Raw genomic sequence first — 19,818 nt, 5'->3', positions numbered from 1 at the left:
ATCCTTTTTATATTCATTAAACATCAATGTACTACACAAAAATTACGATGAAAAATATAAACGAAATAAAAAACTTTAAAACATGTTATTTAAATATTCTAATTGTTATGTAACATCAATATTGTTTATTTTAAAACTCATCATGCTTTATATTGTATAAATCATTATCTTCGTTAAATTTTAAGGATGACCAAAATGATTGCCCAGCGAAGTCCGACCTCTCGACAAGATTGTCTTCATCGGGGTGTTGATTTTTAATATTTAAAAATGAAAATTTTGGCAATCCTTCTTTCACAGTTTTCCACCATTTGTCTAGTCTCCTTGAAACAAAACAAAATACATATGTCTTAAAAGTATACTTATGTATATCTAAATACTTTTTTCTTTTAAATTGTTACCCGTGAATGAAGTCCATCCATAGATCAATCATTCGTTTTGAAAGCTCCCTTGATATCTGATCATTTTCAACAGGGGCAAAAGGCATTTTGATTATATAAGGTAGATCATCTCCATGACTGGCTCCTGTAAATAATCTCATGTTTTAACAAATCGAAAACTCTAATGAAATATTTACCTCCAAATATTTCTGGGGCCATGAAAATGTTCGCCAGGCGATACTTCCCTTCATAAGAAAACTGATAGACGTGCACTGGTGATGAGTAATACTTTGCATGAAGTTTTGCCGTTACCGCAACAGGAAGAGTGAATAGCCTTTCACTAAGCATCTGTTATAGAAGTTATATTTGTAACATAAATAAATTATTCTGTTTAATTTCACATACCCGAATAAAGCCATCTTTATTTTTAAAAATGTCTTCATCTGGGACGAAATGGGTTTTCAGCTTCTGGCCTACAGAGTCTTTCCTTGCATCATCTACTGTGAAATTAAAATCCAACAGGTGCGGCAACAAGGAATCCCATTTGTCAGAAAGTTCATTTGCAACAGCCTTGTTGCCTAAAATTTCTTTAGAAACAAGAAATTATCATGTGAATTCTGTGTCGATATCTCCTAATTATACCTGCACCGGGGTAAAGACCCTCAGCCGAGGTGAAAGACAGCAAGAATGGAATGTCTGCTGCTGATTTGTTCTTGATGATATCTGATGGTAGTACCTCTATGAAAGAAGTAGGGTTTTTAGGCTCAACAACTGGACCAAACGGAGAAAATGGAGAATAAAGCCATGGCTAATAAGCAAAAATGAATAAATATAAAATAATTTATACATATTGAGGTCTGAAAAATGAAAAACCAGTCTGTCAATTCTTGCTGGTTTTATTATTCTTTATATCACACAAGATTAACTACCAAAATAGTGAAATGCTGCAATGCATTAAAAAATTTAAAAAAATGAATAGGCTGATTAAGTTCCAGAGCCATTGGTTAAATTAAAATAACAATTAATTTATCCAACAAAATGGTATTTTCGTTTTCAAAATAATTTCAGGAATTAATTCTAGGTCTTGAGTATAATTTATATGACAGACTTACGATAAATAATTTTGAAAGTTGAACTATCTGGTTAGCTGGTCTGTTCTTTAGGCATTCGACCATTTCCAGAGACGAAGCGACAGGACAGCCCAACTTTTCAGCAATGATTTCAGCTTTCTTCTTTGAGTTTTCAGCCTGAGCCCAAGGGCACAAAGCGGACCCGCTTAGTGCAATCGCTTTGTTGAAGAGACCTAAAAAACGAACAGATTACAGAAAATATATTTTAAAAGACAAAATACGACCTTTAGATTTAGGTGAAAGCATGTGGAAATGAACACTTGCAGCTCCTGCTGACATTCCGGCTAACACCACTTTTCCTGGGTCTCCTCCGAACCGTTTTATGTTGTTTTGAACCCATTTCATAGCCAGCTGTTGGTCTTTGAGTCCATTATTTCCAGGTACAATTGAATCTCCAGTGCTCATAAAACCTTTTTTTACAATATTTTGTAATTAAATTAATAAAACTTGTTAAACAAAAAATACCAAGAGGTCCAAGCCTGTAGTTCATTGTCACAAGTACAACATCCCTGTCAAGGAGTAAATCTGGTCCGAGAATGTTGGCTGAGTGAAACATAAAAGCACCGCCATGGATAAAAACAACCACATCCAAAAGGTCTTTTTCAAAGTCCCCTGAAACCTACATCAAAGGATTTTTACTAACAACTAATTTTCATAGTTTTGGTTATTTTATTTACCTTAGGTGTGTATACATTCAGATACAAGCAGTCTTCTGATCCAATCACAGCAAATTTAGTCTTGTAAAGAAAATGGTCATATTGAAGGCACACACTTGAAGCCAGCGAAGCATTAATTACTCCAGGCCATGGTGATGCAGGAACTGGAGCCTGATTAATGAACAATTATACATGAATATTTTTTTTATGAAATCTCCCAATTTATTAAGTTAAGTCTTTCCCAATGGTAATGGTTCAGCTATAATTTCAGCATTTATCCTTGAGTTTCCAGCGTAAAACTTTGCACAAAACACAAGAGAGCAATCAGTTTGTTGAGCAATGAGAATCTACTGGCAAGTTAAACCTACACGGCTTTCTTCCAAATCAAACTCATCCTAATAATTTAAATTATTACATTTTTGTTTCAAAGTTGGTGGTGGTTATCTAGTGCCTAAATGAAGATGGGGTTTGAGCGAACTTCAATGAGTAGAATGATCAAGTGGGTTTAACGATTCATTTCAATAATAGATAGTGGTATCTTCAAAGTGGGAGACATGGAACACTTCCTAAAAAAGTTAAATATAAAACCTCCATCCATTTCTAGAGGGTGTTGTTAGAGAACATGAATTCATGTATGATTTTAGCTTATAGACCAGTATAACAAAAGTTTTTTGCCCTTAATTGGTATTTGGTACATTTTTTTTTTTTTTAATTCGTCCCCACACACAAATGCCAACGGCCATTTTGTACAGAACGGACAAACGAAGTAATCGAGAATGTGGGCTGACCTCAAATCTCAAACCGCCGACAGGTGGCTTCGCGTACGGCACCCCGATGAAGCTGGAGATCCTCCTCCCAGAGACGGTTTTCTGGTAGAATCCTCGGACGGGGCCGAGGTCGGTTTCAACCAACGGTTCCGCACAAACCCAGTACCATAGAAGACAAAAGGCTGTCACGGCCAAAAACTTCAATTTCGCCATCTACAAAAATAAGCGAATAGCATGCAACTGTACACATAGGGATGTATAAATACATAAATTATAAATTTACTTTCAATTAGATTAGATTACCTTGGAAATCTTACTCAATCAGTATTTTCTTCCACCTCGAGAATCAACCTTGAAAATTGTCCTTGACCAGAAAATGTCCATGCGCTTATTTTTTGCTTTCAGTTTTTTTTTTTTTATTAAAAGATAATATGCATTCGATTTAAAGTCTCCAACTTTCGATATGGCCAGCAGGCTCTATTCCTACTGATAATCAAGTCAAGACATGCCAGGAATGTGAAAAACTTTAATTAATTTCCTTTAGCAAATTATATATAAAATTCACTGCTTTTATATTGAAATAAATAAACTAATTTTTTTCTGCTTGGTTTTTTAAGAATAGTCTTGTTTTTTAAGGGGTTGGATTAGATTAATTATATACTTATATTTATTTGAAAATTTGTTTTTGTCGTTGCTATAATCAAGTTGGAAACACTGTAGGATAACAGGTTAGAACCTCTTTCAGAGTAATCTTTCACGATAAAATGGCCTAACACTCTTGAAACGCAAACTTTTTAAAAATTCCCAGTGATATTAAACACAAATAAATCGAAACCGATCGAAAACATCAACAGACACCCCCTGGGCATGTTTTAGCGGCGCGGACCACCTCGGGAACATGCAGTCCTTCACTTGGACTGGGCGGATTTTATCTCGTGCGCTTTGGAACGGGCTCAACAACTATTCGACTTTGTGCAGCGAGCCGAATTTGATAGCGGGCAGACAACGCGAACCCCACATCCTCTCTGTCGTCTCCGGCTTTCCAAAGGAGCTTTCAAAGTCAAAATTGAAAAAGGGCCAGTTCGGCGACGACGCCTGGTTCTCGGCCAAAGTCAAATCGGCTGATGTATTAGGTAACCATTTTTTTCCCCTTTTTCTTCATATTATCAATTATGCATTAATTGAAGGAGAAAAAACTGCTTTCAGCCTATCAGACATTAATGTTTCCCTTTACTTTTAAAAACTTTGATTTGCATTCATTAAGCGGTTATAAACGAAACTTACGAAGTCCGCACAATAGATTATTATTACTACAGTTATAATTTGTGGGTTCTCATAATTATTAAGTTGCAATGCAAACGATTATAACACCATTTAAAAAAAAATTGTATTAGAAAAATTACTGCAGTCCATTCATTGACAATGGTCTGCGTTAATATTTGGCATGCTGTATTTGAAAATTTTCTTCATTAGCTCTTCAAGAATATGAACTATTGTCAGAACATAGAAATTGCACTATACAGGGTATAGGTAAATGTACTTATCCTTTCATACGTACAATTGGCCAGCCTAAGGCCGGTGCCAGACTAGATGGAATATGCGACGGAAATTTTATGATGGAAATTCTGCCCACCTGAATAAGCCACAAATACAGCGGAAATGAACGGAATGACTGGATATTCAGTTGATAACTTGACTCAGTTAATCATGCACGGTACAACGAAACCACTTTTTGTTTTGTGTATTTTCCAGGCAATAGAGAAGCAGAAGAGAAAGAGAGAACATTGGTTCATCCATTGAATATGGGAAAGCGTAGCACTTTGTCAATTCTACAGTCTGTATGGGGAACTTCGATGCTCAGTCAAGTTCTTCCAGTACTATGGGATTATTATAGCTTTATTTGACAAGCGTCTTTAAAATTTCAAAGAAAGACCCTGTTCTGAACTCCTCAATAAATTGGTCTACAACCATCCTAGATCAGCTTCACTTGCAGTTTGCCTATCCAACTGCCTGCCTCCTCTGTTCTACGCTTGTCCGTCGTTAGTGTGGTACACCCCATCTACTTTGCACTGTTTTGATCTGTTTATATGGAACCCAATGGAACACTCCATTGGCGAATGATGGTGTACCAAGAGACATTATGACTGAAATTTCGATTATGGAAGTCTGTCGCTGGATGTGTGTTTTGAATGTAAGCTTGTGCAGTGGAAATTTCCATCGCAGAAACTTCCGTCGCATTCCAACTGGTGTGGTGCCAGCCTAAAGATTCAGAACGACTTTAATAACATTAATGAATGGGCCCATAAAAATTCCCTCAACATCAATCTGTCTTAAGTCCTCGGTCATAATGGGATCCAGACTTCTCCTCAAATCCCTCCCAAATAACCTTTCTTTATAAATAATAAGCCTGTCCCCTTTCGTATCTGACGAAAACCTTGGGATTATCCTTGACCTAAACCTCTCATAGAACCCAAATTTCCCGCTGCTGTATTTTAACCCTCCCTCAACTTATTCCATCGGTCTTGGCCTCTCTTATCCTTCTCCACCTGTAAACTCCTACTGTCTTTTCTTATTTTTTTCTCCTTCAATTACAGTGTGTGGCATACGGAGGGGCTCTTGGAGGGTCAGAGCAGATGTCTGAAGCGCATCATGAACTGCTTTGTCAGATTAGTGTTCGGCACTTCCTGTGGGTCCCAGGTGCCTTGTCTGTATTCAGATCTTTCCTGGCTCTCCCCTTCCTTCAGATCTCAGTACTTCCTAGGATCCTTCCTTTTTCATTGTTTTCACACCTGTCATCCTCATTACATCATCCAAATCATCTCACCACTCCTGCAAAACCTAGTCCACACCCCCAAACGCTGGAACTCCCTCCCTCATTCCTTCAAATCCCTTCTATACAATCACCTCCTCTCTCTCCAAACTGAGTTGTTTTCATAAAAATTGTAATTTTTTTTATTTTATTATTATTATTTAGTCTTTTTATTTAGAAATCGTGACATGCGGTCTGGTGTGATGTAGGTTTCAGAAAAACATTTCCTTTATCGTGTCAATCTTTATTGAGATCATCTTCAGGGCCTGGGATTTACAAACATTGTTTACATATAGCAATTACTTTTCCACATCCAAAATGTAATTGTTATATGTAAACAATGTTTGTAAATCCCAGGCCCTGAAGATGATCTCAATAAAGATCGACACGATAAAGGAAATGTTTTTCTGAAACCTACATCATACCAGACCGCATCTCACTTTTTCTAAATAAATATCGATTAACGGTCACTAATCACCATACATTATTTAGTCTGTTTGTCATTTTATTTGATTTGTATTCATTTATTTTCATTTCATTTTTCCTGCCGAGAAGTTATGTGTTTTTATGCTGTTTTCACTCTCTTCTATTTTGCACTTTATGATTAACGGAACTTCCATCTAGTTGAACCATCTAAGGGGGCACCGTCCCAGAATAAAGATATATTCCTTCTTCTTTTTCTTCTTCTTCTTCTGTATCAACTTGTTTAGACCATCCATTTTATCGGAAACAATTAACTTAAACAAAAATTCTTATACAAACTCCAAGTTAATTTGAGTGAGGAATTGTGTGGTGGTAACAGATTTAACATAACTTTCTCATCTAGCTAAGAAATAACATTAACTTAGTTATTTTAAATAAGAATCCCATATTTTTATTGTACAATTTTATTCTAGATCTTATTTTATGCCACTTTCATTTGGTTCATTTAAATATAAAAAATTTTATTACCTAATTCTAAAAAAAAAACATTATTGAGTAAAGAACAACCAAAAAATTCAACAACAAATAAAATTGTAAATAAAAATACTTTTTACTCCCTTTAATACAAAGTATTTTATTTGGTATTAAAGGCACAAATCATGTCCATTAACATCTTTGCATTCGTTGCAAAAGATTTCTGGTAAAATCTTGAAGAACGCTTTCTCATTAATCAAGAATAGCCATTTCCAACTCTTCTACGGTGTTAGGACCTGCCTGGGTTTTGCCGTTGTACGCGTTGCTTGAGTTGGTGTGCAGTTGGGTTCAAGTCTGGACTTTACTAACTAACCATCCCCATATTTATAAAACCATAATTTTGTTTTAATAAAACATTTACAGTAATACGCAGGTCATTGTCCATTTAAATAAACACAAAATGGTTTAGTTCTGTTTAAAGAATGATTTTTTGACAAAATTTCTCATTAAAATGTTATTATTTGTTATAATTTCTATGCTATATAATAGGTGTAGCAGATGGAGTTGGAGGTTGGAGAGATTACGGTATTGACCCAGGAGAATTTTCTTCGTTTTTGATGAAGACGTGTGAACGACTAGTCACAAGTGGAAGATTCATTTGTTCAGAGCCAGCTCGCCTCTTGGCACACAGTTACTATGAACTATTGGAAAACAAAAAGCCAATTTTAGGTAAGGGCTGAAATACAATCTACTCTTGATAAGTCGAAATTCTAGAGACTGGACAAAATTGTTCAACTAACAATTTGATTTTCTAAAGTTCTACTGATTTACTCATTGTTCCTGGTATTTGAATCAAATTTGACTTATAGAGGTAATATTTACTGTATAATGATATGGGACCAGAGAATTTGTTCTACTTATCAAGGCTCAAAATTGGCAGTGGATTTTTAGTCTGCTAGTCAATGAACACAGGCTCTGGGTCTATCCTTTCCTCACTGAAGATGGCACAATGCCGAAATGTGTTTGAGCAATATCAAAACTCACAAGTGTAGACTGGCCCAGAGCCGATTCAACATATCACGAATTGGCTGTATTTAAATCAATAAAATATTGTTTTTGTTCAGGAAGTAGTACAGCTTGTTTAGTTGTACTCAATAGAGACACAAGTACTGTGTACACAGCTAATATAGGAGACAGTGGATTTTTAATTGTGAGACATGGTCAAGTAGTGCATAGATCTGAAGAACAGCAGCACTATTTTAATGCCCCGTATCAACTTTCTCTACCGCCTCCTTATCATACACCAATAGCACTCAGTGATCGGTGAGTTATTAGAATTATCATGTAGAGAATATTAAGTTCAACTTATATTTTGTACAGGCCAGAGTCTGCAAACACGACAAACTTCCGAGTTGAAGATGGTGATGTGATATTGTTAGCTACAGATGGCGTCTTTGATAACCTACCCGATCAAATTTTATTGAACGAGCTTTCTCGTGTCCAGGGCGAAAAGGATCCTGTTAAGCTTCAATTAGTCGCCAACTCTATAGCTTTTATGGCAAGGAAATTGGCTTTCGATGAAAAATTCCTTTCCCCCTTTTCTAAGGCGGCAAGAAGCCAAGGGTGGGACGTCACAGGTAATTTGTCATTGTATTTTGATTTGGTTGACTACATTTTTAAAACAAAAACACATCATCTTATTTCAGGTGGGAAACCAGATGATATTACTGTCCTTCTGGCAACGGTCGCACTCTACTCATGAAAGCTACTTGTAATAATGAAATCAGTTAGTTACCTGTTACATTGTCAGACCAGCATACATTAAATTAAATAAAGGAAACACTGATTGCTACTGAGTTCTTATTTTATTTCAGCTATTGTATTAGGTTATAAACAATATACGCTCATGTGAATTAGAGGCAAATGCGCTTTCCTGGTTGTAATTTAATTTTTTTTTTTATTGTTTTCAACCTTTGAGGAAAAGCATTTTATACACATGTAAATTAAGTAGTAAATTTGCAATTGTAAATTAATTAGCAGTGTTACACTTATCTGTGTTTTTATATGTATAATCGAAAACATAATTGTAAATATTTTGCTAGGAAGAATTCAAAAATTAAACTATTCAAAATTATATTGTTTTTATTTTCACAATAACAACCAATTATATTTTAATGATGTACATTTAATAGTATTCTTCCACGTTAAATACAATCATCAAAGAATACATGTTCTAAATGGTAAGAAATTCCTCAAATCGCCAATTATAATCTTATTTTCAAAACTAGCAAGATGTTGATAAAAAAAAAATCAACAGTTATTTGTTATCACCAATTTTGTTTTGATGAGAATTGATTACTTCACAAACTATACATCTCCGTAGAATAATAAAAGCTCATTTTTTCCCATTTAAGTGATGTTTTATGCAACTATAAAAATTATTTTTTGTTTTTATATTTTAAGAGAAATAACTGTCCTGATGAAAAGTAGTGTAGATATGCTACATCCATCTTCAGTAAGTTTTTCTTCAAATTTGTTGCTCCATACACGTTTTGGTTAAATCTATTATTTCATTCATTGTTTTAATTTTCATCTCTTTGTTAGATATGTCAAATGAGTTGTTTATATGTTGGACCAAACCGTTTGTGATATGTAAGTTTGCAAGATTGGGTCGTTAGAGTTTGGATCGCTGGACCATTGTGGCAACGGATTTGCAGCTTCTTCAGCTTTTAATACAAATAAACAATAGTATTCATTAAACAGTATTATGTATATTTTTGTATTGTCAGGACTGCTTCAAAAATAATTTTTTATTTACAAAAAATTTGTTTAATTATTAAATGTCCAAGTACTTTATGTGTACAGGTGCTGAGTTTCTGACCATGCTGGTGCTCTGACTTCCTCTTCTTCTTTCACAGACTAACCATTACTAAAGAAACAGATAAATAGAAAGAAAGATAAATGATCAAATTATTTTCTCCACACAAAAACATAATTACAAGCACAACTGCTTGTGATTTGCTCATGTTTTTCCAAGTATCATCGTTTGCAAATGAATATGTTATGCACCTAAGTAGATTGTATAACAAGCTGATTTTGGCATAAACATCTTTACTTTTCCTTTATGTGAATTGCCATACTCACCCTATCACAATTTCTATAAATATCTTTGTGTTATTATTGTGTATGTTTTCCTTAATAAGACTTTATTTTTTTATTTTTTAGTTTAGTTTCTATAAACAATAATGACTATATCTTTTGGGTTGTATAATCTATAAAGATCATTTGTTGTTTTTTTTAAATTGTATATAACATAGAACTAAAAATTAAAATTAAAAACCAGTATGCCACGTAGAAGGCCTGTAAGTACAAACTTGCATATGACACAGAATGCTGAACATCGCAGGATATATTAATCTAATTTACTGATTTACCCATGTTGAAAATAAATGGTCTAATAACAATAATTATACACATTTGATCCAAAACGAAGTAAGGACTACAAAATTGAAAATAATTTAAATAACAGAATAAACATGTTTTTTAGTTTTTCAGGGAAACAACTGCATGACTATGGTGCAAATGTTGCATAAAAAGATGTACCTTCTAATTGTGGCTTAAATTAAAAACAACCTACACAATAATGGTGAAAAGGAGGGATAAGAAAAAATATTTATGTTTTGCTTAAATTTCTTTCTTTTCTTTTTTTTTTTTTTGTAAGTATTCTACATTTTATGTACAAAGTTTACACAATAACAAAATACATATGTTTAGGTGATATATAACCTTATTCTTCTTTCTATTAAAACTTAAAACCTTGAAACCAGATTTAAAAACAAGCATGGAAATCAGAAATTGTATCATCTAAAGGAAACAATGTGCCATAAATAAGAATAAAAATTGATACAGATAATGGAAGTAAATGCACTACTGCTAAAATAAAACAATGAGTAAAAAATTTGATGTGTTGATAATATCAACTGTGATTGTAGCGTACATTTTAAAACATATAAAACATCCATTTAAAAAGCACTCGTTTAAAATAAAGTGATGAAATTTTGTACATAACAATTGAGCCAAGTCAATTTATTTGTTGTCTTATAAATGGGATTGGAAAAAATCTCGCTGGAACATTAGTGGACAGGGCCCGGATTATTCGCCTGCCAATTGAATCCTCCAGGTCTTTCTTCTGGTAACGCTGTATAGTCTGGGTCTTCAACGGGCGGGTCAAATAACTGCTTCCTAGTAATCGAAGTCAAATTAGGAAGATTACAATTTTCACATGAGAATATGTACACTTACAGGAATCTCGGTGTTTTAAGTAGTCTAAAACCTCTTCTTTGGTTTGGTAAAACATCTTCCAAAAAGTAGTACGTATGCCCAACAGCCACCCCTATCAGATCTACCCAAACGGCATTGCCAAGAAGTATGGAGAAACCCAACAATACCCAAGGCAAAAATGGAGCCTAAAAATAATTATTCTCAGAAAAATTAAAACTTAAAAGGCACAGGAAAATTAATTATCTAAACTGCATCAATCAAATTAAAATTGTTATAAATCAATAATGGCCATGGTGTTTTATATAAAGTTTCTCTGGTTTGACATACTTGAAAATTCATTAGTCCAAAAAAATTCATTCTAATGAGAGGATTTCGTCGCGCCCAAATATAAACCAACATAATTGTAAACGCTTGACCTAAAAATAGAAGATTTACAAAAAATGCACAAAACTGTATTTTATCGTTAAGGAAATACATATTCAAAACCATTTATTTTGAAAGTAGAAAAACAAATATCTATTAAATTAAAGGATACAGTCATGAGTACACCTCCAAATATAAACATCATAACAAAGTCGGCAGTGCGCCCCCTGAAGCTCCCTTCTTCCAGCATCCTGCAGTAACGATATGTAAATACCATATTGAAGAAGAAATTGAACCCAAACGTTCCAAAAAACAGAAACGTTGTCACAAGTCTCCATAGCTTAAAAAATATATATATTTAAAACAAATAAATGAAATAAATAAATAATCTTATATTATCTAAAGCAACCATGAACAAGAGATAATGCTGGAACAATTATTTGCTAGAACAATGTAGGAAAGTAAAATAAATTCAAGTTATACATTATACACTCAGTTTTATGTCTTTCAATTTAATATGTCCATCAAATATTTTACCAGCAATAATTATATTTGTTTCCATTTCAATTCCCCTTACTATTCCATGATATGCAAACCCCAGCATAAAATAGATGTATTCTGTTTAAGTTTAATAATCCTGTAAATGGATATAAAAGGTTTGAAGCCAAACAACTCAATATGGCTCTTGAACCTACAGCAAGCTTTTGATAATGTTTGGCATGAGGAACTGGTATACAAACTGCAAAAAAAAAAATTCCAAATATTTTAAAAATTTCCCCTAACCCACGAAACTACTTAAATATAATATAGATAAATAAAATCACTTACAATTAGGTTCAATAAAATAACTATAAGAGGAGTCAAGGATAAGGATTTATACATGAGCCAATTGTATTTAACATATATGTACTTTACCTAAATTTAAGATGAGACCAGTGGCTATGTTATACAGTAAGCAGCAGTAGACATTTAACACATGAGTAGATTGAAGTACAAACTTGACACAAATATGTGAAGCCATGATATTTAATTTAAGAAGACATCACATAACTGCACTAATTATTATAAATAATGATGCCCTGCCATGGAAGGATATAAATGAGACTGTGAGATACCTAGGCTTACAACAAGATCATCTTACCTGGCATCACCATGTTAACATGAGATTTTATGAGAATTTAGATTATAGTTGCTTCTTTGCTCTACCCAATTTTTAACAGAAAACCCAGAGTAAAAAATGACTGTGTTAAACTTTTGTATCGGCATTGATTTACCCTCTGATTATATGCCAGTAAAGATGTAGTTATTGGCCAGCAGTTCTCAATTATGGATATAGATCAGGTATGTGGACCATTTGGGGACATCCAAAATCTGTCCTGTTTGGGAAGGAGCAGCCAAAAGTAAACTTCACAGTTCCAGGTGCTCCAAAATAAAATTTTGAGAATTCTAACGAATATTCTCTGGTTCATAAGAAAAAGCTGCATAAACACCTAAATATTACAACAATTCAATTACTAAGCTCCTGGAAAGAGCTTAGTAAAATTAACTAAATAAAATTTTCCGCTCACTCTTTAGTTTATTTCCTTAGCTCCTATATACTTAAAAGAAGATTAAGTCTCACACTAGTGCAGGAAAATGTATTTATAGTTTTGGTGAAATGACAAAATGCACCAAAAGCTGAAAACCAGGTAGAACGGGCAAATCAGAGCAATCAGATCAAAGCAGACCAAGGTGTAGGTTCATCCCCTAACAGACCTGTTTAAATGTAAATGTTTAAAAAAATTATATTACAGTTTAAAACAAATTCTGTTCATATTCCTTAATTGGATTGTTAATTTTTACGGCTTTTTTGTCAATATTAACCAGAACTCATTATTGAATTAATTTGTTCAGTTCGGTGTATTTTTAGGGAAGAGTAGTGAGAGAAAAAAAACAGGTGCAATGGAGGGAATTGAAACCATGACTGGTGTCTACGAGCTATTTATCACACTGGCCACTTGGCTACTGTGGTTCCCGATGTTAACACAGCGTGTTACAATATAAAATCACCAATAATAATACGGCATTTTCTAATTTATAACATTAAGCTTGGCATTTAATAAAAACTCATACATGACTGAAAAGTAACCAATTTTTTGAAAGCTCACTATTATCAGAGCATATAGTAATGAACATATTTGTTTTGTAATATATATGTAGTTGGGGGGAGGGTAGCTTGAAGAAAACGGCCTGTGGCGACGGTGGGAATTGAACCCACAACCGCAGGGTCTACAAAAAAAATTTTTGTTTAAATCAAAAGTTTGCTTTGATCTGTTTGAACAAGTAAATACAAGCATAAAAAGGCTTCCTTAAAAACATCATTATATTTTATTTTTTCCAAGATGTTATAAAACATTGGTAGTTTTTGTTTCTTTCTCAGAGAGATTTTGAAAAGCAGAGATCACATCAACCCCTGGGGTTTCAGTTTTTTTTATGTTAAAAAAGCCCATTTAAAAGTTTCAACTACAATGCTACTGGGGCACCTTCCAGTGGTATGTTGCCTCGTCAATACTTAAACCGATGCAGTCACCGTCATTCCTTTCCTTATTTAATTTTTTTAATGGGAGGGGGGTCGCTACAACAGAAGACATATCAATCCCCAGGGTGCGTTTTTGAAAAAAAAAAATCAGATTTGTAAGTATGTCGGGTTCGAATTCAGGGCTGCTGGGCTTGAACCTGAGACCTTTACCTTGCAGTGATTAGCGCTGTGTCAACACCTAAACCATTGCGGCCACCGACACCCCATTTCTCCACTCCTATGCATATCAAATATGAAGTATACAGCCATGATTGTAAAAAGTATTATCACTTAAAATATCAAGTGATTGGTCAGTTCTTCTCTCAATCTATTGTTTTCAATTATTTATAATTTACAAACGGCATTGAAAATGTACATTCTGTTTGTGGTAAGACGTGTGAGTGTGAAATATGAAGTAGTCAGTCATGAAAATATATGTAGAGTAGAGGCATTAAAAGTATAGAATGTAAATGCATCTATGTTATTATTACCATATAATATACTGAATGGAAAATTATTTTTCTCGCTTTGAGTTCGTTAAATTGAATTAAATAGTGTTTAGAAGCAACAATAGAGGGCATTTTTTCTTGTCCATGATAAAATCGAGAGGCTGTCTTTCTGACTTACCTGATACTGTTTCACTATTAGTATTGGGTTGAAATAGAGTTGGAAGGGCGATACTAGTTCCAATTGCTGAAAAATGTAAACATGTAGATGCCAGATCTAAACGTAATTGATCCAATAATTGACTTACAACGGCTAGAGTCGTGAGCACGCAAGCCGTCGTGTAAGCCCTCGTCACGACGGGCATCTGCATGTACTCCTGCGTCAAGCTCGGGAAAGCCATCTCAGATGAAAAGAGAGTCGTGGAAAGGAAAATGCGAACTGTGAGTCTACTCAACGTTTCTCGTCATACCGTGGATCACATCCTCCTCGAACGGTTATTTCGCCTTCGAGAACGAGCAGCCCGCGTCCGCATCGGGGTGACGGGCGATACACGACATGACGGAGTTACCGGGCGATTTCCTTTCTATTCCGTATCTCAGCGAAGAAAACAATTTCACAGACGGAATGAAAATCACCTCTGAATTGAAACTAACCCGGCAGGTCTTTTCTTGAAGAGCTGATAAGAGTGGAAGCGTCAGGGTCAGAGACGGGACCAGAGATCGAAATTCGAAATGACACGTACGAATATCGGTATAGGCAACGACCCTTTGGCTAATCACTATCTCTTGGTTTTAGTGAAATTTCGTAATCGTACGATACATCGACCAGTTAAACTGTACGAATCGATGTTTTCGATTTCATTTTTCTCTGACGAAGATCTTTCCCGCAAATTACAAAACATTACGTTTCTTTTAATTTAAATAGAAATATATTTATCAAAAACATTTTCAAAATAGGACTTGGCTCCTTTACAGTGACTAAAGGATAAAAGTATATTAAAGTAGAAAAAATATAAAATAATTAAATAGCAAAATGGCTACAAATTATAACAAAATTTCGATGACATTAACATATCCATTATGTTTAATGGTATAATTAACCAAATTACTTCTTTCAATTAATTATTCTTTTTATGTAAGGTATTGGTTGATGAAAAAGTTAGTGTCACGAGCGGGATTCAAACCCACGACCTTCGGCTGAATAAGCCGCTGCTCTAACCACTTGAGCGCTATCGTGAGCCAAAGGTTGTGGGTTTGCTTTTTTTTGGGGGGGTGGGGGGCGAGGACTTGCAAAGCTACATCAGTTTGTAGTTATTAACCAATCTTCTTCAAAAAATTCCAAATTTCAACATTTTTGGTTTTTCTGAAATTTTTGTGCAGAATTTTTTCATCAATTTGCCAATCAGAATAAGTTTTCTTACAGCAAATTTTCAAGTGGCATAAACCAGATTTTTCTATACTCAGTAATTAGTTATAAGCAATTAAAAAATTAAATTGTCTTCAAATAAAAATGTAATCAAGTCCTACAATACAATTATATAATGAAGATCCCTATCCATCCTTAACCATTAGATAATGAGTAAACAGGTATAAATTATTCAAGAAAAAACCTTAAGAAAAAATTATTTTATTAAAACAAAGTTATTTTTTCTGTTCACTCTTGTGGAGTTTCCTCATCTCAGCACGCTTCTTCTGCTGCGCTGGCTTCAGGTTGTGCTTCTTGGCGAACCTCAGGTTCCTCAAGAACTTAGGGTCAACCTAGAATGAGAAATGGCCAAGTTAGTAATTATTTTTACACATGTCCAATTGACCTGCAAAGCTCATGATTTATATAGAAATGTAAACAAACATAACACATCATTGAAACCACCGCCTGTATTTTGAGAGTAGCAAATGTCTCTTTCACCGATAGGCATAATTTTTCTTACTGGTGTAGGGTCTGTTAAGTTTTCAGTAAAATATGTGGATTACAATACAGTGGCTTCTCAGTAAGCCAATTCCAAGTAAATCTGAATCATCTTTCAATTATTTAAAAAAATACATATCTGCGATAGATAAATTATTGTTTATAATGAAATACATAGGCTTGAAAAAAATCCTTCTGTCTTTTCTTCAAATCCTTCCGCCATACAAATAATAATACGCACATTATAAGTTTTTCTTATAATCTAAATATATATTTTTTTAAATTATTTTAGACTGAAACGATGCTGGATAACGCATGCATGTTTTACATATATTTACACAAATCTGAATTTTACAAAGTAAATTATAAGTACAGTGTAGTCTTGGTAGTTTGAAAAGTCGATTGCAAGAGCCAGTTCAGATTACCGAGACTGCAATGTACTTACAACTTATTCATAGCTGATTGAGCAAGTAGTAAACTAACAGTAGCAACTCAGCATCAGTAAAAGTCAAGTTAAAACATGAACTCGGGCTGAAGACGGAACAGTGTTTAAAATTATCTTAACAGTCATGCATATTAATTTAATAGTTAGAAGGATGGGATGTCAACACATACACTACTGCAGTCAACCTGTTAATAATGCAGACAGAGTCAAGGGCTGTTGGGCCAATTACTTTTAAGCTGAGAGGTCAACTTAGGTAAGTCTAACCAAGGGAGCCACACCAAGAACTCATGAGCTAATGACCTTACAGTGGATTTGAAATTAAGTAATATAGTCAAAAGTTAATAATCTTGATTCAACCCCTCTATTATCAGAATTGCTTCAACCCTTAGGCCTATTCTACATGTGCACTTAAAACGCAGCATTTGGTTTCTATACGGTGCATTTGAAATGCATACTAGGAAGTATAAACCATTCTTCACATGCATAAGAACAGCGCATTTCAGTGTAGTTAATTTCAAAATGAGACCTCTTAAGGTAGGATATGTTACAAGGATTTTATTAAAAGTAGTAACTTTTTTTATGGATTTCTGTCCAAGATTTTGTCACTTCTTTATTTGAATATTCCTTCGAACTGATTTGTAAATAGGTGGATGCAATTCTAGCTCACTAATGAATTTTTCAGTGTCAAACACCACATATATAACATAATGCCGACTTTTTAAGCGTTATAAATGTTCTTCTAGAGTGAATCTTCTATACAAATGCATTGGAAAGTGCTGTTTGCGTTAACATGCATTCTAAGGCGTTTTGAGCACTGTGTAGAATAGGACTTACTCCCTCCAAGCCAATTTTACGACAATGGACCTTGGGTTCAATAAACAGATCAATATCCCAAGAATACAGTACGTATCTAAAATATCGGGTTGTCCGGAAAATAATGCAGGATTTTAAGTTTTCATTAAAAAAAATCTATATAAAATATTCTGTTTACGTTTACAGGATTACTCATTTGTATGAATGTCAACACTTATTAATCCTCTTCCAAATGATATTGTTTGTTTACCTCTGTAGCATTCCGCTACTTGGAAATAATTCAGTCATCCTTATAATGTCAAAGCGAGAATTTCGTACGATTTTCTTTTACGAGTTTAAACTCGGCCGAAGCGGAGCCCAAACGGCTAGAAACATTAACCAAGTCTGGGGCGAGGGTTGTGTTAATGAGTGCACTGTGCAAAGGTGGTTTAAAAAATTTCGGGAGGGAGATTTCAGCCTTGAAGATGAAGAAGGTCGTGGAAGGCCTTCCTCTCTTAATGATGATGTTCTGCGATCAGTGGTGGAAGAAAACCCCAAAACAACTGTTCGAGAACTTGCAGAGCAACTCAAAGTCAGTAAAACGACCGTCGCTGACCACCTCAAGGCGATTGGAAAAGTGAAAAAACTCGAAAATTGGGTTCCACACTCATTAAACGATCGCCAAAAAAATCAGCGCTTTGATGTTTGTGCATCACTTCTTTGTCGAAACAAAAATGACCCATTTCTGGCCAGAATTGTTACATGTGACGAAAAGTGGATTCTCTACGATAACACTAGACGTTCTGGACAGTGGCTCGACAAAGGAGAAGCTCCAATACATTTTCCAAAGCCCCCAACTCATCAAAAAAAGGTAATGGTTACGGTATGGTGGGCTTCATTTGGTTTAATACACTACAGCTTCTTAAATCCTGGCGAAACCATCAATGCTGAATCATACTGTAACCAAATTAATACCATGCATCAGAAATTGGCAGTAATGAAGCCCTCTTTGGTCAATCGGAAAGGGCCCATTTTGTTGCATGACAACGCTCGACCACATGTGTCACGTGTAACGTCACAAAAATTATTGGAGCTTGGCTATGAAACTTTGCCTCACCCACCCTACTCTCCGGACCTCTCGCCTACTGACTACCATTTTTTTAGACACCTGGACCACTACTTACAACACATAATATTCAAAAATCAAACGGAACTGGAAAATGCATTTATTGACTTTATCAATTCTAAAAATTCTGAATTCTACTCAGACGGAATTAATAAGTTACCAACACGTTGGGAGAAATGTATTGAGAGTATGGAATTATTTTGATTAAAGAACATTGCTTTAAAGTAACTAGTTTCTTTTTTTTTGTTTAATACCAAAATCCTGCATTATTTTCCGGACAACCCAATACAAGATAGTGTGAAATGCACCCTAATGTGATGTCCATTTTGTCAATAACCTTGAAATAATTCAAATTCCACCCAGATTTCCTATTGTACAACAATTATAAGACCCATATGGCCTGGAACCAGATGCCCCCGACCTGACACCAGTGCAATAATGCATGACTGGAGAGTCTGAGTTGAGTGTGCAGTCAGCATAAACCAGTAGGTTAACAAGCCACCTCCTTACATTTAAAATGGTCAAATGAGTACACCCAAGATGTGTAGTGAGCTATCAACAAGGACCTTGGAATAATAGTACATACAAATCACCATTGTGAAATAGTTCTAAGCGTATTATACAACGTAGATCTGTATTTGATGAAACTTACATTATCTGTAAACGTTTTAAAAAATAATATATGGTGGTCAAACAAAACTTACACCAAGTGAAGACTCATGCCTATGCCTCCTCGGCTTCTTAATCCCATTACGGTGGGCCTTCCTGTCTGCGATTTAAAACCAGAAAATAATTATTTATTATCATAACAAAATAAATTAACCTAAAATCTTAAATCGGCCAACTTACTTTGGTTGTGATTAGTATGATTCTTTGACTTGGCCATCGCTCAGAGAATCACTTAACGGCTTGTAAAATCTACAAAAACAATTATTATTTATAAATGAACACGAAATACTTACAAATGTAATGTTTTTCCGGTGAACTTTTTGACCACTTACACTTCCGAAAACGTGCTCGACTCAGAAAACCAGAATGGACGTCGGGCCTGGCAAGGAGGTTATTTCAAGGCTCAATTTTACGAAACACACGTAGACGGCTTGATATATAATTCAACGATTTAAAATTATTTAATTTAAATAATTTATTTGTATATAATACTAAAAAATGAATAGTTCTTGAAAAGTCGTAATTAAATAAAAAATAGAACAGTTTGATTAATAGAACAATTTTTTGACTAATCTATATCCACCACTTCCTGTTTTT

The 19,818-nt window shown here is 34.4% G+C and overlaps 4 protein-coding genes and 1 long non-coding RNA gene across 5 annotated transcripts; 2 read left to right on the top strand and 3 right to left on the bottom strand.

Moving 5' to 3' along the window:
• Positions 1-121: 121 nt before the first annotated feature.
• LOC106663630 (venom carboxylesterase-6-like) lies at positions 122-3,429 on the bottom strand. The gene is made up of 11 exons (XM_014388604.2): positions 3,234-3,429; positions 2,952-3,143; positions 2,185-2,334; positions 1,973-2,126; positions 1,732-1,917; positions 1,490-1,680; positions 1,020-1,185; positions 783-964; positions 575-725; positions 399-522; positions 122-320 (listed from the first exon to the last, which is right to left on the bottom strand). Exons 2-11 carry the CDS (start codon positions 3,141-3,143, stop codon positions 131-133), a joined length of 1,686 nt encoding a protein of 561 aa, XP_014244090.1. The 5' UTR covers positions 3,234-3,429; the 3' UTR covers positions 122-130.
• Positions 3,430-3,638: 209 nt separating this feature from the next.
• On the top strand, positions 3,639-8,492 carry LOC106663731 (protein phosphatase PTC7 homolog). The gene is made up of 5 exons (XM_014388808.2): positions 3,639-4,063; positions 7,186-7,365; positions 7,761-7,959; positions 8,017-8,273; positions 8,343-8,492. Exons 1-5 carry the CDS (start codon positions 3,829-3,831, stop codon positions 8,396-8,398), a joined length of 927 nt encoding a protein of 308 aa, XP_014244294.1. The 5' UTR covers positions 3,639-3,828; the 3' UTR covers positions 8,399-8,492.
• A 337-nt stretch (positions 8,493-8,829) lies between these two features.
• LOC106663739 lies at positions 8,830-10,358 on the top strand. The gene is made up of 3 exons (XR_001340080.2): positions 8,830-9,151; positions 9,241-10,128; positions 10,184-10,358. It is a non-coding gene; the product is annotated as an uncharacterized LOC106663739 (long non-coding RNA).
• A 342-nt stretch (positions 10,359-10,700) lies between these two features.
• LOC106663738 (derlin-2) lies at positions 10,701-15,095 on the bottom strand. The gene is made up of 6 exons (XM_014388813.2): positions 14,592-15,095; positions 14,465-14,530; positions 11,453-11,620; positions 11,245-11,367; positions 10,939-11,102; positions 10,701-10,878 (listed from the first exon to the last, which is right to left on the bottom strand). Exons 1-6 carry the CDS (start codon positions 14,682-14,684, stop codon positions 10,770-10,772), a joined length of 723 nt encoding a protein of 240 aa, XP_014244299.1. The 5' UTR covers positions 14,685-15,095; the 3' UTR covers positions 10,701-10,769.
• Positions 15,096-15,890: 795 nt separating this feature from the next.
• Positions 15,891-19,661, bottom strand: LOC106663780 (60S ribosomal protein L29-1). Its single transcript, XM_014388872.2, has 4 exons — positions 19,554-19,661; positions 19,402-19,470; positions 19,257-19,321; positions 15,891-16,041 (listed from the first exon to the last, which is right to left on the bottom strand). Exons 2-4 carry the CDS (start codon positions 19,436-19,438, stop codon positions 15,925-15,927), a joined length of 219 nt encoding a protein of 72 aa, XP_014244358.1. The 5' UTR covers positions 19,439-19,470; positions 19,554-19,661; the 3' UTR covers positions 15,891-15,924.
• Positions 19,662-19,818: the final 157 nt, after the last annotated feature.

Source organism: Cimex lectularius, unplaced genomic scaffold (genome assembly GCF_000648675.2).
Source record: "Cimex lectularius strain Harlan isolate CLEC.00 unplaced genomic scaffold, Clec_2.1 scaffold100, whole genome shotgun sequence".
Taxonomy (NCBI): Eukaryota; Metazoa; Arthropoda; class Insecta; order Hemiptera; family Cimicidae; genus Cimex; species Cimex lectularius.
The sequence above is the reverse complement of the archived record's forward strand: the minus strand, read 5'-3'. Positions and strand labels throughout refer to the sequence as shown.

Excerpts from the sequence above, each read along its gene's own strand:
- LOC106663731 (XM_014388808.2), top strand. The coding sequence starts at position 3,829 with ATGCAGTCCTTCACTTGGACTGGGCGGATTTTATCTCGTGCGCTTTGG. Across the intron at positions 4,064-7,185 it reads CAAATCGGCTGATGTATTAG|GTGTAGCAGATGGAGTTGGA; the intron begins GTAACCATTTTT and ends GCTATATAATAG. Across the intron at positions 8,274-8,342 it reads CCAAGGGTGGGACGTCACAG|GTGGGAAACCAGATGATATT; the intron begins GTAATTTGTCAT and ends ATCTTATTTCAG.
- LOC106663780 (XM_014388872.2), bottom strand. The coding sequence starts at position 19,438 with ATGGCCAAGTCAAAGAATCATACTAATCACAACCAAA. Across the intron at positions 19,322-19,401 it reads TCATACTAATCACAACCAAA|ACAGGAAGGCCCACCGTAAT; the intron begins GTAAGTTGGCCG and ends TTTAAATCGCAG. Across the intron at positions 16,042-19,256 it reads GGCATGAGTCTTCACTTGGT|GTTGACCCTAAGTTCTTGAG; the intron begins GTAAGTTTTGTT and ends TTCTCATTCTAG.
- LOC106663738 (XM_014388813.2), bottom strand. The coding sequence starts at position 14,684 with ATGGCTTTCCCGAGCTTGACGCAGGAGTACATGCAGATGCCCGTCGTG. Across the intron at positions 14,531-14,591 it reads TGCTCACGACTCTAGCCGTT|CAATTGGAACTAGTATCGCC; the intron begins GTAAGTCAATTA and ends TACATTTTTCAG. Across the intron at positions 11,368-11,452 it reads TTGGAGGTGTACTCATGACT|TTTTGTGCATTTTTTGTAAA; the intron begins GTATCCTTTAAT and ends GATAAAATACAG.
- LOC106663630 (XM_014388604.2), bottom strand. The coding sequence starts at position 3,143 with ATGGCGAAATTGAAGTTTTTGGCCGTGACAGCCTTTTGTCTTCTATGG. Across the intron at positions 2,127-2,184 it reads TGAATGTATACACACCTAAG|GTTTCAGGGGACTTTGAAAA; the intron begins GTAAATAAAATA and ends CCTTTGATGTAG. Across the intron at positions 523-574 it reads GGCCCCAGAAATATTTGGAG|GAGCCAGTCATGGAGATGAT; the intron begins GTAAATATTTCA and ends GATTATTTACAG.